The following is a 26,520-nucleotide window of genomic DNA, read 5'->3' on the forward strand; positions in this document are numbered from 1 at the left end:
GATGAGGATCGAGGAGCATGCCTTCATGTTTTTTTGTTGTTATATGCAAGCAAACATTGCAAGGTTATAACTCCTCTTGATTAGTTAAGAACTTTTATGATAACATGTTTGTATCGAAGAAAAAGGTTTCGGTGTCACAGATTATAACTCACATTGGTGAGTGATAACCAAGTAGGTGGGATTTCCTTGGGGATAAAGCTCTAAAGTACACTTTTTCTTCTAACGCATACAAATAAAAAGAAACAAGTTTATTATCATTCAAATACATCCACTTGGACAAAGTAGTTGTAGCTAGGCTTATCAATAAGGTGGGGTTTGATCTAGATTTGATCCAATATATTTATGTAATTGAACATATAAAAGCCTGACCAACTGATCCAACAAATTAAATGGACTATTTAGATGGACGGATACTTAGGTCTGTCCATCACCCATCTCGGGTAGATCCGTTTATAAATGAAAACTAGAACTTCTATAGTTATAGTTTAGAGGAGTAAACTCTTATTTTAGAGGTCAATAAATCAAATACACATAAACGGGTCGATTTGGGTCATGATCTAGTTAGTAAACTTATGATCCATCGATCTAAAATAAACAGACGATGGTCTATCTAATTACAGGGTGAGATTACAGTCAGTTAGTTAACAAGACACATCAATATAGATCTATCTAATGAAGTTGAAGCATACTTCCAATCAGATCTTGTTTGATCAATTAAAATCCCATGTTGTTGTATGTACATAGGAGAAGAGAAAAAGGATAATATTTCACTGCTATTTGAAACTGAGAAATTATAGAGCTTAAATAGGAAGCAAAAACATTAATTGAAAGAAAGATAAAAAGATAGACCAAGACTCTTGACTTTCGTAACTGAAAGACAACTTTTAAGACTCTACTACTACACTAGTTAAAGACACATGTCAATGATTTATTTGAATCAATTAACCAACACTCCCCCTTGATTCAAAGTTGCATACTTCGAGCTGCATTCTAAAGAACTCATGTTTAGCATGAGGAAGAGATTTAGTGAATATATCTGTTGTTTGCTCATTTGTCCCACAAAAGCTCAGTTTCATCTTTCCATCAGTGATCAATTTGCGAATAAAATTGTATTGCACATCTATATTCTTCATTCGGGTATGGAAAGCAGGATTCTTGGCCATTGCAATGGCTGATCTGTTGTCACAAAATACCTCTGTTGTATCTTTTTGCTCAACACATAGATCAACACGAACTTTTCGACGCCATAAGGCTTGCTGAGTTTTTGCGTTTGCTGCTATGTACTCGACTTCTGATGAGGATAGAGCCATTGTATCTTGCTTCTTAGAACTCTATGTTACAGCTCCGGAACAAAAGCTAAAAACATTGCCTGATGTGCTTTTGCGATCATCTAAGTACCCAATCCAATCACTATCGCTGACGCCTACCAACCTAAATTCAGATTCTCTTGAATACCGGATACCATAATTTTTGGTACCTGCTACATAATAAAGAATCCTCTTGGTCGCACCAAGATGAAACTGTGTAGGGCTGTGAAGAAACCTTGATACTACTCTAACAGGAAAAGAAATGTCTGGTCTACTGTGTGTCAAGTAGTTTAGACCACCAACTAGACTTCTAAACACACTTGAGTTTGCTTTATCGGATCCATCTTCATGCCGTAGCTTGTTATTGATATCCATTGGTGTTGTTGATACTTTACCACCAATCACATTGAACTTTTTGAGCAGGTTGTAGCATACTTCTTTTGACATACAAAAATTCCATCTTTTCTTTGCAGCACTTCAAGCCCAAGAAAATATTTTAACAATCCCAAATATCTCATCTCAAATGTGCTCATCATGCAAGATTTAAAATCATCAATTAAGGACTTGGATGACCCCATATAGATGATATCATCCACATAAAGACAAACTAACAAGAATTCTCTATTACCTTGTTGCTTGAGGTAAAGAGTAGGCTCATTCTCACTTCTTTTGAATCCGTTTTCTTGAAAGAAATAATCAATCTTACTATACCACTCACGCGGAGCTTGCTTCAATCAGTACAAATCCTTTCACAACTTGTAGGCTTTATTTTCAACATCTTTAACAACAAATCCTTGAGGTTGAGCTACATACACTTCTTCCTTTAACTCAACATTCAAGAAGGCGGGCTTCACATCAAATTGAAAAACAGGTAGTTGAAATTGTGCAGCTAGTGCTATAATAATTCTCACTGTATCGAATCTAGCTAGCTACGGGGGAAAATGTTTCCTCATAGTCTATACCGTATTCTTGTGAATACCCTTTCACAACAAGACGAGCTTTATGCTTTTGAAGACTTCCATCGGCATTATACTTTGTTCGATATACCCACTTAAGTCCTACAACATTATTGTCTTTTGTAACATCAACCAACTACCATGTTGAGTTTCTTTCAATGGATTGTCTTTCTTCTTTCATAGCTTTCTGCCAATCAAGCTGCTGAACAACTTCTTCATAATCGGTTGGATCTGTTGCATACAAGGCAAATGTACCGGTATTGTAAACATCAGCCATAGATTTGAACTTCTTTGTTGTATCATCATAAGTGTCTCTTGGTAGCGGATTATTTGATGAATTTTCATTGTTATAATCTGAACTTGTTGAGCCTTGATTATCCTAGGCATTTCTACATTATCTCCTGAACTTATGCATGGTATATCTTCAAAGCTTATAAGCTGATCTCTTACTTTTTGGCTATTAGGTATCCACCTTGATGCTTCATTAAACTCAACATTCCTCCTGATTATCACTTTGCCACTAAGAGAGTTATATAAACGATATGCTTTGGATTGAGGACTATACCCAATGAAAATAAATTTTAGATATTTTTCATCAAGTTTTGAACGAGAATTGACCAAAGCATATGCTACACAACCAATGACTTTTAAGTGGTTTACTGTGGGTTTTCTACCTGTCCAAGCTTCATATGGTGTGCAATTCATAACATCCATAGTTAGTGAGATATTTAGAATATACATGGCGGTTGCAACAACCTCTCCCCAAAACTGATCAGATAGTCCCTTCGCTTTCATCATGCTTCTTTCCATTTCTTCTACTATTCTATTTTTCCTCATTGCAACCCGTTTTGTTGGGGTGTTTCTGGTGCTGTTAATTGCCTATAAATGCCATTTTTATCACAAAAACCATTAAACCCATTAGATAAAAAACTCGTCACCATGATCAGTTCTGAAAGCCTTGATGTTCCTGCCACTTTGTTTATCCACAAGTGCTTTGAAATTCTTGAAACACTCAAAGGCTTCTAACTTGAGTTTTAGGAAATAGTCCCAACTCATACGACTGAAATCATCAGTAAGCAAGAAAAAATATCGACTTCCGCTAAATGTATCAGCTTTTATAGGACCACACAAGTCATCATGCACAAGTTCTAGGCAATCTGAAGCTCTACAAGAACGTGCAGCGGGAATCGACTTTCTGCTTTATTTTCTATAAACACACCCCTTACAAAAACCAACTTCACCAATATTTGGCAGCCCGAAAACCATATCCTTTCTGCTTTGCAATTCTCAGCCATTTACATTCAAATATCCATATCGTAGATGCCAAAGTCGGGCCTCATTATCACAACTAACTGTTAAGGCTTTATAACCTTTTGTAACATCAAGAGGGAACACTTGATCTTGAGTCATTTGGACAATAGCTATAGGTTTCCCAAATTTCTTGTTAATTATGGAACACGTGCCATCATCAAACACCACATGATGTCCACTTCTCATTAGTTGTCCATCACTCAATAAGTTGTATGGTAAACTTGGTACAAATTAAACATCATGAAGAACTTTAGTATTACCTTGCATGGTTTCGATAGTAATTGTACATTTGCCTTTAACTTCAATCTTTCGCTCATTCCCAAGTCGGCCTTCATTTTTCTTCATTTCATCAAGATTCCTGAATGAAGATCTTGAACTAGACATGTGATTCGAGCATCTACTATCTATATACCACACACGATCTGAAACAATGGTAGTTTCGGTCATTCTGTTATATGTTTGAGTGTGAGTGATTGTTTGTAGTGAGATTTTCTGTTGTATTATGTATATATGTAAACCATCTGATTGATAGTGAATGAAATGATGATGTTGGGAAAATCTTGTGCTGTTTACGTTTTTAAGATGGTGTCAGAGCTTTCAGGCTCCGGTTCTTTGCTTTAGAAGCTCGTTGGTGATTTCTTCATCCAATCGTCGGTTTAAGAAAGGTGTTCTCTGAATCCTTCATTTTCGTTGGTGGTTTTCTGGTTATATCGTCACAGTTGCTATTCTATCTAGGGCTTCTCTTCTGAATCCTTAGATTTGTTACATTAACTGTGATTTCTTCAGTTATTCGTTTCAGTTTAGGTTTTTCGTTGTTATACCTTCATATTGAATCAAATATCTGCGTTTTTTCTTGAATATTCCATAAGATCCTGGTACTGCGAGACTGTTTATGATCTTGCAGGATACTGCTGGCTTGATTCTGATGGTTTTTTGGAGTCTCATCGGCTGGATCGCAGTTGATCAATCTCTTAGTCTGAAATTACTCTCTAGGGGTTGGATTTGTTCGTCGATAAACCCTAGTAAGGAACAGACGAAGATATTCGACTCTTCATCGTGTTTTCCCTACAGCTCTGTGAGGGTCTTCTAGTGCCTTTCTTACTTTCCTTCCTATTGATATTGTTCTGTAGTGGTAGATCCTGGTTGGCTTGTGTACACCAGTTATTTTTTGTTTACTTGCATTATTGCTTGTGTTTCTTTGACTCTCTACTGGTAGTCTTGGGCACAAGATTCGTGGTGACCATCTTGTAACACTCAGAGTCCCATGTACATCATTTTGATTATTTACTTTTGAAGTTTATAGAATGACTCGACGAGTTGGTGCTACAACTCGCCGAGTAGTATCGCGAATGGCCACGTGGGTTTAATGACCTACTCGACGAGTCCGAGAGGCGACTCGCCGAGTAGGCGATGGGATGAGAAACCCTAAATCCCCAGGTTTGGGGCCTATTTAAAGGCACTTATAGCCTCATTTGCGGCTACCCTTCCTTGAGAGCAAACCCTAAACGACATGTGAGCCTAAAGAGAGAGTGATTTGCCAATTGTGAGTGTTTGGTGCATTTTGTGAAGAGAAGAGAAGATTTCCAAGCCAAGGGACAAGTGGGTGCTGCTAGATCTGAGGTTTGTTTCACTTCAAAGCTTCTGGGAAAGGTATAAAGCTTTCACCTTTCTCATCCTATTGTATAGATCTTATGATTTTGTGAATCTAGGGTTTTTCCACCCAAATATGAGGACCTTGAGGGTTCCATGCTCATTGAAAGGGTTGAACTTCAGATCTGGACCATGTGAGGTCCCTAGAGTCCAAGAGTCCCTGCTTTATCCAACCATAATAGTGATCTTGAGTGAAAAACCCTTTTTGGGGTGTGTTTTGGCATTTTAAGCTCAAAATGCCATGGATGAACGTAAAGCCTGTGACTTTACGTGATAGATGAGCCTTAGGAGTGTAGATCCAGAGTTTGGGGAAGTTCCCTGTCTTGAAAACGACTGAATGAGAGATGAGTCTGAATGGACTCGCCGAGTCAAGAAGTCGACTCGACGAGTCCGATAGGGTTGTCCCGATGGAATAGATTGTGCAGCAACTCGACGAGTAGACGGGTCAAATCGGCGAGTTAAGCCAGACTTTTGAGTAATTCTGGGAATGGCGAGCAGACTCGTCGAGTTCCATGAGTGCACTCGACGAGTAGGGTCAACATGGACTATTGACTCGAGTTTGACTTCTGTTGACTTAGGGTTTGGTCAACCCTGTCTTTGGAAAACCATGGAGGGGTAAAATGGGTTTTTCCCACTTCAAGAGAGAGAGAAAGAGAGATAACTTAGTAAAATGTGCGATATTAAGAGTTAATTAGATATACTTATCTTATGTGATTAGGAGGAGGTTGGACTGGTGATTTGTGTGCGAGAGTATTCATTCACTCAGCTTACTTACGAGCTGAGTCTTCTCACTATACTTGCCTTGAGCGGTACATTATGTGATTGAGCTGTTTATTGTGTTTATCTGTGTATTTGATATTCTTCATTATGTCTTTGTGATTTATGCTGAATATTGTTACTATGAGCTTACAGAGCTGGGACCAGAGGGTCCCACTGAGATACACTGACCGGAGGGTCTTATCGAGTTATAGCCTAGAGTGGCTAATGAGTTGCATGTGGTATTTTGGGGAACTCACTAAGCTTTATGCTTACCGTGTTATGTGTTATGTGTTTCAGGTACTTCTGATGATCGCGGGAAGGCCCCGACTTGATTGTACACACACTCGCTTTAGGGATATATTTTGGAGGATCCTGGTTTATGTGATAAACAACTTTTGATAAATAAATTGTACTAATGTTGATACTTGAGATTTCTGGAAAATATGATATGTGATTTTTATGTTCAAAATGAAAAATTTGGCTTGAAAATTTCGGTGTTACAAGTTGGTATCAGAGCCTTGGTTTGAGGGATTCGGATGCACCTCTGGATGTGTTTGGACTCAAACTGAGGATTTGAGAAAATTTTTCAAAAGAAATGATTTTTCTAAAAACGAGAAAGAGCTTTAAGAGAAAACGAGTTGGAGCGGTGTGTACAATGAGCCAGAGCCCGAATGGTGATTTCCCAAGATACCCTTACTTTGTGTTTTGAGATATTCCTGAAATGTTATGTTAGGGTTGCATGATAGAAAAAATTAGGCTAGGTATTTCATATCCTAGGGCTAGAGTTGCCTCATTTGTGATGCCTTAGCCTAGGAGGTGTTCTTGATCAGTATTACCTGCTATTTGCTCTGAGTATGTACTGAGTTTTGAGTCGAGAGATAATCTAGGAGGAGGTACCTAGATGAGCTTTGGAGGAGTCTTCTGAGAGAGTAGTCTGTGAATCGTGAGGCATAAAATGTTGTGAATTAGAATCCTAGGAGGAGGACTTGGGGTGCCCACAGGTGGGGTGTGGAAGGTAGTATTGGGCCCGTACTACTGAAGGCACCCGGTCTGTGTGAAATCCAAGTAGGAATCCTTAGGATGCTTAAGAGCAAGTAAGGATCAGTAGTCGTATGTGATTATGCTCGAGCGAGTCTCTGATGATTTTGTGTTGTATTTCAGAGACATCATGGTAGGTACACGCCACAACCCCGGGAGCAGTGGGACTAGTGATGATGAGATTCGCAGGATTCTTCACGAGGCGGTGGCCGCAGCTATTCGAGCAGAGATTCCTGAGATGTTTGGGTCTATTAAGACCGCTTTGATTGAGACTTTTGATGAGCGGTATGCCGCTGTTACTGAGGCCACTGCTGCTGCAGCCACTGCAGCTCTCGCTGCTTCCAGACCATAGGGATATGCTTCGTTGCTGTACCGGGAGTTCAACAACACGAAGCTACCAGAGTTTGATTGGACTCAGGATCCGATTGTTGCAATGAGATGGATCTCTGATATCGAGGGTTGTTTCTACACTTGTTCATGCCCAGAGCATTTGAGAGTACGTTTCGCGCTGAACCAACTTCGATTGGGAGCGAAGGACTGGTGGAAGTTTGTGACAGCTAGTTTCATCCCTGCAGAGCATGCTGCGGTGACTTGGGAGATATTTTTTGGGATGTTCCGAGATGTGTATGTTCCCCCGTGGAAAGGGAACGGTTGGCCCATGAGTTTCTGTCACTTCGACACAAGACAAAGTCGGTGACTGTGATTACGCGGATGTTTCACGAGAGGCCGTTGTTTTGCCCTGAGCATGTGGCGACTGAGCAGGCTCGCATGAGTCGGTACTTGAGCATACTGAGGAGGGATATTCGGGAGTTCGTGGCGAACTCGTCTTATCGTACATTCGCTGAGCTACATGCGAATGCTAGGAGGAGAGAGATCGAGTTGGAGACTCAGGCGAGGGAGGACGCGGAGTCTCAGGGGAGAGACCGGCGACCGGCGCAATCGCAGCCGGCAGCCAAGCAGGCTAAATTTGTTGATTTGAGACTAGGAGGCCAGAAGGGCCGCACTTGTGGCAAGTGCGAAAAGAGTCACGAGGGATCTTGCCGGGCAGTGATTTGCTACAAATGTGGCAAGGAGGGGCATATGGCGAAGGATTGCCCCAAGGGTTTTGCAGTATGTTTCCACTACAATCAGACCAGCCATCGGAAGGCCGAGTGTCCTCAACTTGTTCAGGGATCAGCTCAGGGCTCCACTCCTGCTGCATTGCGTGTTACTGATGTTAGGCCGGTGAAGGCCGAGGTTCCGAAGGCTCATGGGAGAGTTTTCCAGCTGACAGCGGAGGAGGTCCACGCATCACCGAATGTTGTGGCTGGTATGTATTCCTCTATTTATCCATTTATTTGCTCTGCGCTTCTTTTATGATTATCATGTGCTATATTTAGGTACTTTTCTTGTGAGTTCTGTACCTGCTTTAGTGTTATTTGATTCGGGTGCGAGTCGATCCTTCGTATCCATAGCCTTTAGTCGTCACATTGGCAACCAGTGTGAGGCATTGAGTCGACCTCTGAGGGTTTCTATAGCTGATGAGCATGCGGTTTTGCTACCGAGGTGTTCCGAGGATGCGTGTTGGATATTTTTGGCGTCAAGTTTCCGATCGACCTGATACCGATCGCGGTGGGAGATGTCTGTGTCATCGTGGGCATGGATTGGTTGAGCCTTTTTGGGGCAGTGATCGACTGCGAGCGTCAGTTGGTGACTATATGAGACCCTAGTGGGGGAGTGCTTACAGTGTATGGCGAGGGTACCAGATCTGGGTCAGCTTTCTGATCTGCTGCCAGGGCAAGGCAGAGTTTACAGCAGGGTTGTATGGGATTCCTGGCGTATGTGATGGATTCGCGAACCGTGTCAGAAAGGCCGAGTTCTGTATCCAAGGTTCCGATAGTATGCGAGTTCCCTGATGTGTTCCTCGTGGAGTTATCGGGTGTGCCTCCCGAGAGGCAGGTGGAGTTCCGAATTGATTTGATTCTGGGTGCGACACCTATTGCCAAGGCACCCTATCACCTTGCGCCACCAGAGATGCATGAGTTATCCTCTCAGCTCCAGGAGCTGCTGGGGAAAGGGTTCATTAGACCGAGTAGCTCACCGTGGGAAGCTCCGATCCTTTTTGTCAAGAAAAAGTATGGTTCGCACCGGATGTGCATTGATTACCGGGAGTTGAACAAGTTGACGGTCAAAAACCGTTATCCACTTCCGAGGATCGACGATTTATTCGATCAGTTGCAGGGGGCATCTTGGTTCTCCAAGATTGATCTGAGGTCCAGATATCATCAGATGAGAGTTTGCGAGGAGGATATTTCGAAGACGGCCTTTAGGACTCGTTATGGGCACTATGAGTTTGTGGTGATGCCCTTCGGGCTCACTAACGCACCGGAGGCGTTCATGGACCTCATGAACCGGGTGTGTAGGCCCATGTTGGATCGATCGGTGATCGTGTTCATCGACGATATTCTTGTGTACTCGAGATCCAGAGAACAACACGAGGAGCACCTTAGAGAGGTTATGGGAGTTTTGAGATCGGAGAGGCTATATGCCAAACTCTCCAAGTGTGATTTCTGGTTACGAGAGGTCTAGTTCCTAGGGCATCTCGTTAATCAGAATTGGATATTGGTCGACCCAGCCAACATTGAGGAAGTCATGCGATGGGAGGTGCTGAGATCCCCATCCGAGATCATGAGTTTTCTGAGATTGGCCGGTTACTATCGGAGATTTATCAGGGATTTCTCCAAGATTGAAGTTCCTCTCACCAAATTGACCCGGAAGGGTGTTACTTTTGTTTGGGGGCCTGAGCATCAGACATCATTTGAGACCATTCACCAGAGATTGTGCGAAGCTCCATTGTTAGCCCTTCCGGAGGGAGTGGAGGACTTTGTGGTTTATTGCGATGCGTCTATCTTAGGGATGGGTGCAATGTTGATGCAGAGGGGTCACGTGATAGCATATGCGTCGAAACAACTGAAGCCTCATGAGACGAGGTATCCCACCCATGATTTGGAGTTAGGGGCGGTGGTGTTCGCCCTCAAGATTTGGTGCCACTATCTTTATGGCATGCGGTGTACTATATACACGGACCACAAGAGCCTGAAGTACCTCATGGATCAGCCCAACTTGAATATGAGATAGAGGAGGTGGTTGGATGTGGTGAAAGACTATGACTGTGAGATCCTGTATCATCGGGGGAAAGCTAATGTGGTAGCTGACACCCTGAGTCGTAGAGCCGAGAGCGCTCTAATCTGAGATGTGTGTATGAGGATGATGGTGATGACTCCAGTTTTAGATACCATTCGAGAGGCCCAGGTGGAGGCTGTGAGACTAGAGAACCACAAGAGGGAGCGGGTGATTGGGCAGGTGTCTGAGTTTGTGACAAATAGTCGTGGGCTTATGACTTTCCGAGGGCAGATTTGGGTGCCCTATATTGGCGGAGCTCACCGTGTTCTGATGGAGGAGGCGCATAGATCGAGATTCTCGATCCATCCAGGAGCCACTAAGATGTACTTGGACCTGAAGAGGGACTATTGGTGGCCCATTATGAAGAGGGACGTGGCTTGGGTAGTCGAGAGGTGCTTGACTTGTCGTCGGGTTAAGGCCGAGCACCAGCGTCCTCATGGCAAGCTGCAGCCATTAGAGCTTCCCCAATAGAAGTGGGAACAGATTTCCATGGATTTTATCACCAAATTGCCGAGGACCACGCGAGGTGTCGACGCAATTTGGGTGATTGTGGACCATTTGACGAAGAGCGCTCACTTCCTTGCTATTAGTGAGAGTTTTTCTGCGGAGAAACTAGCTGAGGTATATGTAAGAGAGGTGGTAGCCTGGCATGGAGTGCCGACGTCGATAGTGTCAGATTGGGATGTGCGCTTTACTTCTAGGTTCTGGAAGAAGTTTCATGAGGAGTTGGGTACGAGATTGCACTTCAGTACAACCTACCACCCACAGACGGAGGGGCAGAGTGAGCGGACGATTTAGACGCTCGAGGACATGCTTCGAGCATGTGCTATGGACTTCGGTGTAAGTTGGGACACATATCTACCCTTGTCTGAGTTTTCTTACAACAACAGCCACCATTCCAGTATCAGTATGCCTCCTTTCGAGCTCCTTTATGGGAGAAGGTGTCAGACTCCTATCTATTGGGGAGAGGTGGGGCAACGAGTGATGGGTAGCACTGAGATAGTGCTCAAGACGACTGAGCAGATTCAGCAGGTAGGGAAGAGGTTACTGACGGCCTAGAGTCGCCAGAAGAGTTACGCAGATAGGAGACGATCCGAGCTTGAGTTTCAGGTTGGAGACTTTGTCCTCCTGAAGGTATCGCGTTGGAAAGGGGTGATCCGATTCAGGAAACGAGGCAAGCTTGGGCCCCGATACATCGATCCTTTCAGGGTGACCGCCATAGTAGGTAGGGTAGCATACCGTTTGGAGTTACCTGCGGAGTTGAGTCATATTCATAACACCTTCCATGTGTCTCATCTAAGGAAGTGTGTAGCCGACGAGACGACGGTAGTACCATTAGAAGACATACAGGTGGATGCGAGCCTGAATTACATTGACATACCAATTGCGATCATGGATCGAAAGGTGAAGGTTCCGAGGAACAAGGAGGTACCCCTGGTTCAGGTCCAGTGGCAACATCGGAGAGGGTCCGAGTTGACGTGCGAGCCGGAGTCCGAGATGCGAGAGAAGTATCCAGAGTTATTTCCAGATCATGACTTCGAGGGCGATGTCTGATTCTAGTGGGGGAGAATTGTAACATCCGGAGTCCCACATACATCATTTTGATTATTTACTTTTGAAGTTCATAAAATGAATCGACGAGTTGGTGCTACAACTCGCCGAGTAGTATCGTGAATGGCCACGTGGGTTTAATGACCTACTCGACGAGTCCAAGAGGCGACTCGCCGAGTAGGCACTGGGATGAGAAACCCTAAATCCCTGGGTTTGGGGCCTATTTAAAGGCACTTATAGCCTCATTTGGAGCTACCCTTCCTTGAGAGCAAACCATAAACGAGTTGTGAGCCTAGAGAGAGAGTGCTTTGCTAATTGTGAGTGTTTGGTGCATTTTCTGAAGAGAAGAGAAGATTTCCAAGCCAAGGGACAAGTGGGTACTGCTAGATCTGAGGTTTGTTTCACTTCAAAGCTTCTGGGAAAGGTATAAAGATTTCACCTTTCTCATCCTATTGTATAGATCTTATGATTTTGTGAATCTAGGGTTTTTCCACCCAAATATGAGGACCTTGAGGGTTCCATGCTCATTGAAAGGGTTGAACTTTAGATCTGGACCATGTGAGGTCCCTAGAGTACAAAAGTCCCTACTTTATCCAACCATAATAGTGATCTTGAGTGAGAAACCCTTTTTGGGGTGTTTTTTGGCATTTTAAGCTCAAAATGCCATGCATGAACGTAAAGCCTATGACTTTACGTGATAGATGAGCCTTAGGAGTGTATATCTAGAGTTTGGGGAAGTTCCCTGCCTTGAAAACGAATGAATGAGAGATGAGTCTGAATGGACTCGCCGAGTCAAGAAGCTGACTCGACGAGTCGGATGGGGTTGTCCTGATGGAATAGACCGTGCAGCAACTCGGGGAGTTGACGGGTCAACTCGGCGAGCAGAGTCGTCGAGTTCCATGAGTGCACTCGACGATTAGGGTCAACATGGACTATTGACTCGAGTTTGACTTCTGTTGACTTAAGGTTTGGTCAACCTTGTCTTTGGGAAACCATGGAGAGGTAAAATGGTCTTTTCCCACTTCAAGAGAGAGAGAAAGAGAGATAACTTAGTAAAATGTGCGATATTAAGAGTTAATTAGATATACTTATCTTATGTGATTAGGAGGAGGCTAGACTGGTGATTTGTGTGCGAGAGTATTCATTCACTCAGCTTATTTATGAGGTGAGTTTTCTCACTATACTTGCCTTGAGCGGTACATTGTGTGATTGAGCTGTTTATTGTGTTTATCTGTGTATTTGATATTCTGCATTATGTCTTTGTGATTTATGCTGAATATTGTTACTATGAGCTTACCGAGCTGGGATCGAAGGGTCCCACTGAGACACACTGACCGGAGGGTCTTATCGAGTTATAGCCTAGAGTGGCTAATGAGTTGCATGTGGTATTTTGGGGAACTCACTAAGCTTTATGCTTACCGTGTTATGTGTTATGTGTTTCAGGTACTTCTGATGATCGCGGGAAGGCCCCGGCTTGATTGTGCACACACTCGCTTTGGGGATATATTTTTGAGGATCCTGGTTTATGTGATAAACAACTTTTGATAAATAAATTGTACTAATGTTGATACTTGAGATTTTCGGAAAATATGATATGTGATTTTTTTGTTCAAAATGAAAATTTTTGTTTGAAAATTTCGGTGTTACACATCTGGACTTTAGATCAGTACATGTGTCTGTTTCTTTGTTGTTTCTCGTTATTTGTTTCTATGGCTGGTGATCCCACTTCTTCACCTGGTGGAAGTGGAACGGATGATCAAAGTAATTTTGATGATCCTCTTTATATTCACCCGTTTGATAATGCTATCACTTCTATTGTCACCACAAAATTAACTGGTATTGAAAATTTTAGACTATGGAGAAACTCTATTTCTAGGGATCTTAAGGCTAGAAATAAGATTGGATTTGTTGATGGTTCTCTAAAAAAGAGTGATGTTGATGAATCAAAAAAGTCTAAATGGGATAGGGATAATGTTGTTGTTTGTTATTGGCTTCTGTCTTCTATCTCTGATTGTATATATCGAAGTCAAGCTTATTCTGAATGCTGAGGATATTTGGAAAAATCTTTTTGAAACATATAATAAGTCAGATGGTTCTGTGGTGCTTAATATACATCAACAGATCAATTCTGTTAAACAAAATGGAATCTCTTTATCATATTAATTTAATAAACTTGATTCTTTATGGAAAGAATTTGACGGTCTTACTAGTTTAACTGATTGTACTTGTGAGGCTTATATTAAACTCAAATATCAATTTAATCTCATGAAACTTATGAAATTTCTATCTGGATTTGATGATTCTTATAGTCAAGTCAAAAGTCATATCTTACTAATGCAACCCTTACCTAATGTGAAAATTGCTTTCTCCATTGTTTCAAGGGAAGAATCTCTTCAAAGAAATGGTTCTTTGTCTTCTCTCCAGTCTTCTAAATCTTTGTGTAAATCTCAGTTCTTTGCTTTTAACAACAGGTTTAATACTATATCGAATTATAATAATTCTAATAGAGATAAAAGTCAATATGTTCAGTGTAAAAATTATGGAATTAAAGGTCATGTAAGGAAGTTTAGGGTTTATGGTGGAGATCTAGATACCAACTTGGATCGTAAGAAATACTTTCCAAACTGATATATCTACCCTATGCATGGGTTACAAGAAATTCAGCCTAGGATAACCCAAGTGGACACTTACGATTCTAGGCACATAAATCGTAAGCCAATTTACTAGAGAGATTCTGTGAGAGTTTGATGAAAACGTGAGCTAAAATTCGTATATCTCTTCTCAGAAGGAAGAGTCGAGATTAGGGTTTCATTAGGGTTGGGCCGTATTTAGTTCCATTGGTAGCAAGTCAAGGTAATCCGGATTTTTAATGAGGATTTAGGGTTACAAAAACTAACGAGGATTTAGGGTTACCAGCCACGGGCTCTGCCCCTTGGACCACGCTAGGGGAGCTGCCCCTCGACCCCGCCAAAGGGGCGCTGCCACTTTGGAAACCCCGGACCCAGGGGCGCTTCCCCTGGACCCCCGACTAGTCGTCGAACCGGCTTCTAATTTGATCTTATAGATGCATGCACTCCGCACCAACCCGTACACATATTAGAATACAAATTATGAAGCCCCTTAGCTCACATGCTAATTTAATTTACATAAAATGACATGGTGACACTAAAATCACCAACAGGTCATACCATAGAAAAGTGTTACAAACTAATTGGTTACCCTAAGCACTTCAAGCCAAGGAATGAGTCTAATAATCAGATTAATTTTAATAAGAATTTTTCTGCCAACTCTACTACCACTACTTCTGGAAGTACAATTACTTCTAATCTTTTTGATTCTGTTGGAGATTCTAGGTTTCATCAGCTTACTAAGGAACAATACATCAAATTTTTACAACTTATTGGTGATAGGCATGTTAATGAGGAAGCATCTGCTAGTGCTAATATGGCAGGTACTTGCTTGTTTCAAGTCTTTAATTCATCTGTTAATTTGCAAAAATGGATTTTTGACTCAGGAGCAAATCAACATGTGATTGCTTCTGAGTCCCTTCTTCATGACACTGTGGATGTGTCTAAGTTAGATCTTCTTGTTAGTCATCCTAATGATACTTCAACTAAAATTGAGAAAATTGGTAATATGAATTTATCTAATTCTTTAGCTTTTTTTGATGTTTTTGTTGTTCCTGTCTTTAATGTAAACTTTTTGTCTGTCCACAAAGTCTGTAGAGACTGTAATTGTGAGGTTATTTTTAATGAACATAGTTGTAAAATTCAGGTTTTACAATCAAAGGAGATGGTAGGGAATGATGGATAATCTGGAGGTCTCTATTACATAAATAGTGTACCTTCAGGTAATTCTTCTAGTGTTAATAACTCTTCTTCTATTTGTTGTGTGTCCAAATTAACTTGATAGACGACTTGGTTATCCCTCTGATCAAGCTTTGAGTTCTTTAAAAAGCAAACTTACATTTGGTAATGAAGTCCTTCCACCTTGTGATATATGTCATAAAGCTAAAAAAACAAGAGAATCTTTCCCTGGTAGACAACATGTTACATCCAAACTTGGTGAGTTAGTTCATCTAGATGTCCGGGGAGCTTATAGAGTGACTACCGTAGAAGGATTTAGGTATTTTTTGACCATCGTGGATGATTACACTAGAGCAACTTGGGTTTATCTGTTAATATTAGATGATGAAGTTTATGATTGTGATCTTGTTTTCTTTAATATTTTGGTTAATCAGTTTGGTGTTAAAATCAAAACTGTTAGGTGAGATAATGGAACTGAGTTTTTGGATCATAGAATGAGACAATTAATGGAGTCAAAAGTTATTTTGCATCAAACATCTTTTGTTCATACTCCACAACAAAATGGAGTTGTGGAGAGGAAACACATACATATTTTAAATGTTGCTAGGTCTTTAATGTTCCAATCTGGTTTACCTATTAAATACTAGGGAGAAGCAATTTTAACTTTTGTTTTTTTATTAATAAAACTCCTACATCTATTTTAAATGGTGATTCTCCTTTTGAGGTTGTTTATAATAATGCTCCTGTTTTTGATAAACTTAGGGTTTTTGGTTGTTTGTGTTTTGCAACTAATTTGAATAATTCTGATAAGATTTCTGAAAGAGCTGATAAGTGCGTATTTCTTGGTTACTCTTCTAATAAAAAAGTTTGTAAAGTTCTGATGCTTGATTCAAATGTTGTTTTTGTTTCCAGGGATATAAAGTTTTATGAATCAGTGTTTCCATTAAAGCTAAAGTCTTCATCTTTGACTGATAAATCTAATGTCCCTCTAAGTGCTCTATTTTCCTATGACGAGTCATTGCATTCTAGTACACTTCTTGATAATACTAATTTAGAGAATTTGAGAAGTGTCCATCAGTCGCAGACTAGGACTTGGATGAGACTTGTCCTTCTGATGCCAGCAACCAGACTGGTGAGGCCCATGTGCTTTCTTCTGGTGTGACGTTTCCAAGTTCCTCTACTTTGATTGAGGAAAATGATTCATTAATAATAATACTTTTGATGGCCAGTCTTCTAGGGTCACTAGGTCTGGACGTAATGTTCACATGTCAGTTAGGTTCAGTGATTATGTTGTGGAGGGAAAACACGAATATGGTATTGAAAGATTTGTTAACTATTCAACTCTTAAGAGTGAAAATATTTGTTTTGTTGTTAATCTTAATAGAACTATTGAACCCAAAAGTTACAATGAAGCTGCTTTAAATCCAAATTAGATAAAAGCAATCAATGAGGAAATGGAAGCTCTTTATAGAAATAACACTTGAGAAATCACTAATCTTCCTAAAGGAAGAAATGTTATTGGTTTTCATTGGATATCTAAGATTAAATATAAATCAAACGGTGAAATAGAAAGGTATAAGGCTAGGTTGTTGCTAAAGGGTACAGTCAAAGAGAAGTGATAGATTATAACGAGACATTCTCTCAAGTTGCTAAAATTGTTACTGTTAGAATTGTCTTTCTTTGGCTATTCATCATTCTTGGGCTTTTTATCAACTTGACATAAACGATGCATTTTTATATGGTGATTTATCTGAAAGTGTTTACATGCAACTTCCTGAAGGATATTATTCTAAAAATGATGTCAGAGTTTGTAAGTTAATTAAGTCTCTTTATGGACTTAACCAAGTTCCCAAGAAGTGAAATGAGAAATTAAGTTCTTCACTTTCTTTATTTGGTTTTAAATAAAGTATTAATGATTACTCATTATTTGTTAAAGAAGTTAAAAATACTATTGTCATTCTATTAGTTTATGAGGACAATATTATTATCACTGGCAATTGCAAGATTGAATTGGAAAATGTTAAGAGGTTTTTAAAGTCCCAATTTTTAATTCAAGATTTAGGAGAGTTAAAATATTTTCTAGGATTTGAGGTAATATAAACTGATAAAGGAATTTTTCTTAATCAAAGAAAGTTTTAACATCCGTAAAATTCACAAAAATTTAAAACTTTTTAAGATATTCCAAAAACCATAATTTATTACAAACTAGTTGTGAGACCCATGTATTACATGGGTTAATTTAAAAGAAAAAGTTAAATATAAAGGTCTAAATATTTGAGAATTTTGAATTTATAAGAAAATAAGAAAAATAATGAATTATTATAATGAAAAAAAATTTATCTTTTAAATTTAAATAAATAATTTAAATAAATAAAGAAAAGAAACTAATGATATTTAATTTTGGGAATTTTGAAATTAAAAAGTAAGTTCATTAATGAAATTGTAATCCATTTATTAGAGTAGATTTATTGCAATTATTACATTAATAAATTATGTAGAATTTAATAAAATAGAAAAACTCATAAAATGACATGTGAAAAAAAAATCAAAATAACTGTTAGGGCATGTCAAACCCAACAAATAAAGGGGTACGATATACTCCAAAAGAATCCCACTATATTGCACTAAAAGGTAGTAAAAGGCAAGTAGGGTCGATCCACAGAGACACGAGATAATCAGTCTATACCTCTTTGCACAAGGTACTATGGTCACCAACAGTAAAGAGGGGGGGGGGGGTTGAATGCAGTGATTAAATAAACAAATTAAAAACACAAGTAATTAGCTAAATGAGTGAATTAAATTTAAATTGTGTAAGGACTCCAAGTTCATGTATGACAACTTAGCAATGTGATTCAAAGATGACACAATATTTGTTCAATTCTATCTAAGTTGGTACTTGAAAGTGTTAACAAGCTCTAACACTTCTCATTCACCACATTAATTAACCAAAACAGGCTCTTTGATTAACCCTAACCTTACTAACCTAATCTAAACAAGCTCTTAGAATTAGATTAAAAGATTGCATTAAGCTTAGTGTGAATGTTCCCAACAACACCCAATATTCCTCACAAACTCGGGAGTGTAAAAGTGTGTGAAATGATTTACACTAAATTTATTCAATAGAATTCCATTTAGTGTTTGTTACTTGTTGAATTTCACAAAACAATTATGGATTTTGCAAAATAGATAACTTGAATGACCTAACCCAAATTTAAATGGCCAATAAGAATCACAGTTAGAATCAAACATTCGATTAAATCAAAATCAAATTCACTAGATAGAAATTGAAAACAAACATCATGTCATATGATTGAAATCACTACCAAGAAGTCAAAACATGAAATTGGAGAAACTAGGGTTCTAGCTACACATGGCTAGAACAAGATCACAAGTTAAAAGATGGAAATAATGTGCAATTACAACTTACAAATAAGAGAAAAAATATTTCCAAATGATAAATGATCAAATCCTTGCAAAAACCTTCGAAATCCCCTCTCCACATGTGCTCTGATATGTTGTGTGTTTCTAAAAATGACCTTAATACCGAGATATGAAAAATAGGAAAAACTGCCAAAAGGCAGTTTTTGGGTCGAATACGGCCTATGTCAAAATAGGGCAAATCAACACGGGTCGTGTTGAACGGAAAATGGTCTTCAATCCTCAATTCCAACTCCAAAGTTCGATGCTCAAAACTGCTTAGCAAGGCCAACACGGCCCGTGTCAAATTAGACTAAACTGACACGGGTCGTCTTTAGTGAAGTCAACAGCTCCCATTTTGGTCAACACGACCCGTGCCCATTCTGCAGTGTAAATCCAACACAGGTCGTGTACTCCTCTGACTCCGAATCCAAACTTGATTTTTCCAACTTTTTCATTCTTCGCCCGATCATCCCGAAATCTTCACCAATGCTTCCCATCACCTCCCAAAGCGCATTCCAACCTCCGGTATACCTGAAAAAGACATGAAAGTGTGCAAATAAGGTTGTTCTAGAGACTAACATGAATATGATGAAATACAAGACAAATGAAGAACAATTGTGCTAAATAGATGCATAAAAGGGGGTTAAAAGATGTGCAAAAAGGTGCACAAAATGCACCTAACAAATCTCCCCAAGCTTAGACCTTTCTTGTCCTCAAGAAAGAGAAAGAATCAGAAGAAACAGGATGATTTCTAGATGGCAAAAAGAAACACAAAGCAAAGAGGGACACAAAGATCCTAAAGGCTAGGAATGAATGCATGTAATGAAAACCATGAAAAAGAAAAATATGTACAAAAGCACTAAAGAAACAAAATGAACCAATGAGAAATTTAAGAACACAAGTAATTTATCTATATAAGTACGATCAGACTTTACATCAATGTGGCTCCAATCATTAATACCTAGACAACCATCCTATTTCCTTCCACATATCACAGACTTCCAAAGTGAGGAAGAACCGAAACGGTGTAACCCAATAATCCAACCATAGTTTTATTTAAACTTCATACCTTAATTGGCTTTGTGGGAGAAAATAACACATTCCGGATCTCATGTCCTTAAGACTAGATGGCCAAGAATCAGAATCGACGCATCCTTAAGAACCCGTCACGGCGAATCAGCTTTCGCTGAAATAGTGAGCCCACCCGAGGGGCCCAGCTCCTATGCTTTCACTTTTTCGAGAGCCACAAGTATCATATCACACAGTTCTTCATTCGTCAGATTTGACTTTGAGGCGGCTTTTGATTTTGATTGAACTTGGGTTTGTATCTTCATTTTGAGCTTTGAATTCTTCAATCAACTTTTGAGTTTCTGAAAGTTTCTTCGATTAAGTGCTTGAAATTTTTGATTTGGGTACTGGATATGACAGTTGTACCCATTCTTCCTTCTTGACTGTGTGGATCTGATACTTAAGCTCTCTATTACCGCGAGGGTAACATGTGTCAACAAATAGGTCCATGTTCTGTGGGTCCAGAGTTGCCGATAAAGATTCTTTTTAAACATTCATAAGAAAATCATCCTAAAGCTGTTATTACCACCCACAAAACGTTTCAGTATGCAATTTTTTTTTTATTTTCTAATGTCGGGGTCTCGAATTACGGTGTTTGGGCCCCCTAGTTATGACAGCTGATTCTACACTTCCGGTAACTATCCGGTCGCCTCGGTATTTTTTTTCATTTGAGTTCTCGTTTTCCCACTTCATGGAGCTATTATATGTAAAGAGTGTCATCATTTCGTACAATTTTTTTATTTTATTATTATTATTATTATTTTTAAAATGATGATGGTGCATGAAAATGATGGAATGCAAAAACTTGAAACAAAAATATTTTTGGGTTTTCTAAATGCAGAATGCAAGGAAAATGAAAATAAGAAAGGTATAATTTTTTTTTTTTATTTTGTTTTTGTTTTTGTTTTTGTTTTTTTTTTGAAAATGATGATGGTGCATGAAAATGATGGAATGCAAAAACTTGAAATAAAAATATTTTTTGGTTTTATAAATGCAGAATGCAAGGAAAATGAAAATAAGAAAAGTAAAATCTTTTTTTTTTTTGAAAATGCATGCATGAATATGAATATGAACATGAAAATGCACCTAATGTACAACTCTACCCCTCTCCAAGCTTAAAGATAAGCAACGTCCCCGATGCTTGGAGAGGGCGGAACAACCTATTGCGGAGGAGAAGGATAATACCCGGAGTTTCGGGTCCAAGCCCAAAAGTCCTCTTCATGTTTACGCTGACGCTCTTGATCCTGAGTGTATTGGGTGGTGAAGGAGGAAAAACTTTGGGTTAGGCTCGTGAGATCTTGATGGTAAGTGTCGAGGCGGGTATGTATCGATTGAAATTGATCCATATATTGCTAGTGATATGATGGGTGCCCAGCATGATGGGATGAGCTAGCCACCCATGGGAGGAGAATTTTGTGGTGCCCCCCGTCACTCTCATCAGCCTCGTCACTGTCTCCACCTTCCTCATCTTCCTCCTCAGAGAAGGAGACAGGGAAAAGATAAGGCTTGATTTGCTAGTCAGTGAAGTTAGTAGGCCGCCTGAGGGCAAGGATGTCCCGGTTTTCGGGAGTGATGAGGAGCCTTGGGACGTGGTTTTGGCCCACGGTCCAATTGTGGTTCCCGTCCTCCGTCCGAAACATCCTCATGCTCTCTAGTAATTCCGTGGTGAGGTAAGGGTCACCGGGAAAAGGTTGGTGAATTCCAGGAAATGGGGCCCGGACTGGAGCACTATTAGCAAACAAACTAGCAATACTGCCACAATAAATTTTTCTGGACTGTGATGTGCTGAGGCGGGTGAGCTTGTTGCAAAGGAATGAGCCATAGTGAGGAACTAGGTTATCATCCGGGTGGGCCATCACATAGAGTATTTTGAGCTCAAGAGCGCTAATGGTGCTTCTTTCCTCTTTAGGGACGACAAGTGAAGCAATAATCCTATGAGCCACTTTCATCACAGGATGGATGAGAGATGAGGCTTTACCAGAACTTGAGACATAGGGAAGTTGATGCGTAAGGTCAGTACACAAGGTAAGGTCACTGTATCTTGGGAGTGGGTCATTGGGGCCAAATGTGTTTTCTGTGGGGGCCCCAACTATGGCATTGATTTGGTCTAGGGACAAGGCATGATCTTGGTTCATAAGCCGTAAATTTAGGACACCATGGTCCAAAGAGAGTGGAGATAAAAACTCGGCTGTCGGGACTTTATAACTAAGCTCGTGGACCTCCAACAACCCTTGCCATCCAATGTTCCGGAACAAGGTGTGGACTTGATTATAGATGTGCAACTCACGGGGAGATGGCATATGCGCAAATTGTTAGGTATTATGCGCGCGCTGGAGAAAGGCCTCAAGTTTGGCGACTTGAATTGGGCCAAGACAAACCACACCACCATGTGCCGAATTGGGTGAAGATGGAGGCGGGGGTGACGGGGACCTACGACGACGGGCCGACGACTTAGTGTGTCTAGGTCGTTTAGAATGCTCGCCTTCCATATGCAAAATTTGGGGCAAAGTCAAAAAGTCAACTTGTCAACGGGTCAAAAATTCAACTGTTGACGGGTCCAGTCAACACGAATTTGACCACCAAAATTTCGTGGGAAACTCGGTTCTTAGTGATTTCCAAGTGATTGTCAAGTCCAATATGACTACAAATGCATGCAATTGACCTTACAAACACAAAATCCATAAGTGAAGAGTTGGAAAGATTTTACCGAATCATTAGTGGAAATGAGTTGTTGTTGGTGAGAAAGACCTTCTTCAACCTCCCCAAGCTTGCCTACATGAAGATTTCAGCACAAAAACACCAAAATTCTTAGAAATTTTCGGACCTAGGGTTTGTCAAAACCCCCAAATCCACCATGAAAGTGCAAGAAAATGGTGTATTAGACGTAGGAGATGAAGTGGGGAAGATGAAAATCAAACCTGTTTGAAGATTTAAGCCAAAATCGTGAAGAATCAAGGGATTTTTGATGAAAATCGGACCTTGGGGTTTTCTTGGGAGAGAGAGGCTGTTTTGGAATGAGTGTGTGGAAGAATGGGGCAAAAAACCGATTTTAAGCATTAAAAACCACCAGGTCTGCTGTGCGAACACGGCCCGTGTTCCCACAGGCCAAATCGACAGGACCCGTGTTGGGGTCAAAATTCCTGAGAAATGTTAAACACGACCCGTGTTCAGTATAAGGCAAAAATGAACACGGGCCGTGTACCCCTCTGTTTGCCAAAAAAAATTTCATCGATTGAACACGACCCGTGTTCAATATAAGGCAAAAATGAACACGGGCCGTGTACGGCTCTGTTTGCCACTCCTCATTTTTTTTGAACCTAAAAATTCCCTCTTATTCAAACGGAATGTTTTTGCATCCCGAGGTCCTTTTGGTGATTTTAAATCATGTTTAAATGCATTTGGAACATTGAAAACCAAAAGCTCAAAGAAATGGAAATTGTTTTTAAAGAAAAAGACAGAAATACCCCCGGGTTGCCTCCCGGTTAGCTGCCCTTGTTTTAAGTCGTTGGATCGACTTTGCCCCCGAGTATGCTTCAGTCTTGGTACGTGGGGTTCCCAAGAACTTCTATCTCATCATTCTTCACCTCAAATCCTTCGTAAAACGGCTTCAATCTATGACCATTGACTTTGAATGTTTTTCCAGTTTGTTGGCTTGTGATTTCCACCGCACCATGGTCGAATACCTTTGTGACCACGAAAGGACCAACCCATCTTGATCTTAATTTCCTTGAAATCAACTTGAACCTCGAGTGATAAAGAAGCACTTTTTGTCCTTGTGCAAAAGTCTTCCGGGAGATCATTTTGTCATGATACGCCTTTGTCTTCTCTTTGTAGATCATGTCACTTTCATACACATCATTTTGGATCTCCTCTAGCTCATGGATGTCTAGCTTCCTTTTGTTTCCCGCCTCATCTTCATTCAAGTTGAATTTCTTTATGGCCCAAAAAGATTTGTGCTCGAGCTCAACCTAGAGGTGGCATGCTTTTCCAAATACTAGCCTATATGGGGACATACCATTGGGCGTTTTGAAAGCAGTACGATATGCCCATAAGGCATCATCCAACCGTATGCTCCAGTCTTTGCGGTTTGGATTGACTGTTTTCTCCAAAATGCTTTTGATTTGCCTATTGGAGACCTCCGCTTGCCCATTGGTTTGGGGGTGATAGGCTGCTGAGACTTTATGAGTCACCCCATACTTCTTCAGGACAGCTTCAAGCATCCGGTTTCAAAAGTGAGTACCACGGTCACTTATGAGAGCCTTTGGAGTGCCAAACCGGGAGAAAATATGTGCTTTAAGAAAATGCACCACAACTTTGGAATCATTATTAGGGGTGGCTTTGGCCGCCACCCATTTGGACACATAGTCCACCGCCAACAAGATATATGAACAACCAAAAGAGGGCGGGAATGGTCCCACAAAGTCAATACCCCATACATCAAAAATCTCACATACTAAAATGGGGGTAAGGGGCATTTGATTCCTAGAGCTTAAGGACCCGGACCTTTGGCACTTATCACAATGTGCACATAGCACATAAGAATCGTAAAAAATGGTAGGCTAAAAGAATCCGCTATCTAAGACTTTTCTAGCTGTCCTTTGGGGTCCAAAGTGACCTCCACAAGCATAGGAGTGACAAAAGTTAAGGATGGATTGTACCTCTTTTTGCTCAACACACCTTCGGATCATTTGGTCTGCACAATACTTCCAAAGGTAAGGCTCATCCCATACGTATCGCTTGGCCTCCTTCTTGATTTTATTCTTTTGCCAACGGGTGGAATCCGGGGGAAATTGATTTGTGACCAAGTAATTGACGAATCTGCATACCATGGTGCTTCTTTGGCTACAAATAAGTGCTTGTCTGGAAATGTGTCACAGATTGGTATACCATATTCGGGTGATACAATGCGGCTTAGATGATCCGCAACTGAATTCTCATTCCCACTTTTGTCCTTGATCTCAATATCGAACTCTTGCAAAAGCAACATCCACCGTATTAACCTCGGCTTCAAATCTTTCTTGGTAAGTAAATGCTTTATAGCTGCATGGTCCGAATATATGATCACTTTGGTTCCAAGGAGGTACTGCCGGAACTTCTCTAATGCAAAGACAATAGCAAGAAACTCTTTCTCGGTTGTGGTGTAGTTGCTTTGTGCACTATAAAGGGTCTTGGATGCATAGTAAATGACATGATGAGCACGGTCCACCTTTTGTCTCAAAACTGCCCCAACCGCGGTATTGCTAGCATCACACATGATCTCGAATGGAAGATCCTAATTTGGCGGTTGAATGATGGGGGCGGATGTCAACAGGTCCTTCAAACGATCAAATTCACTTTTACATGCATCACCAAACTCAAAATCGGCCCCCTTTTGTAAAAGTTGACACATCGGCACAGTGATTTTGGAAAAACTCCTTGATGAACCGCCGATAGAAACCTGCATGACCAACAAAAGAACGCACTTCCCGAACATTTGTCGGGTAAGGTAAGCTCTTAATAACATCAATTTTGGCCTTGTCAACTTCTAAGCCTTTTTGTGACTCCACATGTCCAAGTATCAAGCCCTTGTCAACCATAAAGTGACATTTTTCATAATTAAGGACTAAGTTCGTGTCAATACACCTTTGTAAGATTTTGGTGAGATTTTGCAAACATTCATCAAAAGAATTTCCATAAACAGTAAAATCGTTAACCCTAACCTTACTAACCTAATCTAAACAAGCTATTAGAATTAGATTAAAAGATTGCATTAAGCTTGATGTGAATGTTCCCAACAACACCCAATACTCCTCACAAGCTCGAGAGTGTAAAAGTGTGTGAAATGATTTACACTAAATTTATTCAATAGAATTAAATTTATTGTTTGTTACTTGTTGAATTTCACAAAACAATTACGGATTTTGCAAAATAGATAACTTGAATGACCTAACCCTAATTCAAATGGCCAATAAGAATCATAATTAGAATCAAACATTCGATTAAAGCAAAATCAAATTCACTAGATAGAAACTGAAAACAAACATCATGTCATATGATTGAAATCACTACCAAGAAGTCAAAACATGAAATTGGAGAAACTAGGGTTCTAGACACACATGGCTAGAACAAGATCACAAGTTAAAAGATGGAAATAATGTGCACTTACAACTTACAAATAAGATAAATAATGTTTCCAAATGATAAATGATCAAATCCTTGCAAAAACCTTCGAAATCCCCTCTCCAAATGTGCTCTGATATGTTGTGTGTTTCTAAAAATGACCCTAATCCCGAGATATGAAAAATAGGAAAAACCGCCAAAAGGCAGTTTTTGGGTCGAACACGTCCCGTGTCAAAATAGGGCAAATCAACACGGGTCGTGTTGAACGGAAAATGGTCTTCAATCCTCAATTCCAACTCCAAAGTTCGATGCTTAAAACTGCTCAGCAAGGCCAACACGGCCCGTGTCAAATTAGACTAAACTGACACGGGTCGTGTTTAGTGAAGTCAACAG

At 40.3% G+C, this 26,520-nt stretch overlaps 1 protein-coding gene across 1 annotated transcript; it reads right to left on the reverse strand.

The window, feature by feature from the left end:
- Nucleotides 1-23,561: 23,561 nt before the first annotated feature.
- On the reverse strand, nucleotides 23,562-24,248 carry LOC145122001 (uncharacterized). Its single transcript, XM_079057682.1, has 2 exons — nucleotides 24,044-24,248; nucleotides 23,562-23,941 (listed from the first exon to the last, which is right to left on the reverse strand). The coding sequence occupies exons 1-2, from the start codon at nucleotides 24,246-24,248 to the stop codon at nucleotides 23,562-23,564; spliced, it is 585 nt and encodes a 194-aa protein (XP_078913808.1).
- Between the last annotated feature and the right edge of the window lie 2,272 nt (nucleotides 24,249-26,520).

This window comes from Lactuca virosa, chromosome 1 (genome assembly GCF_052849685.1).
Source record: "Lactuca virosa cultivar CGN04683 chromosome 1, Lactuca_virosa_CGN04683_v6, whole genome shotgun sequence".
NCBI lineage: Eukaryota > Viridiplantae > Streptophyta > Magnoliopsida > Asterales > Asteraceae > Lactuca > Lactuca virosa.

Bases quoted from the DNA above. Each gene is read 5' to 3' on its own strand.
- LOC145122001 (XM_079057682.1), bottom strand. From the start codon at position 24,248: ATGCTTGAAGCTGTCCTGAAGAAGTATGGGGTGACTCATAAAGTCTCA. The intron at 23,942-24,043 runs GTATGTCCCCAT...ACTTGAATGAAG, and splicing joins TGCTTTCAAAACGCCCAATG to ATGAGGCGGGAAACAAAAGG.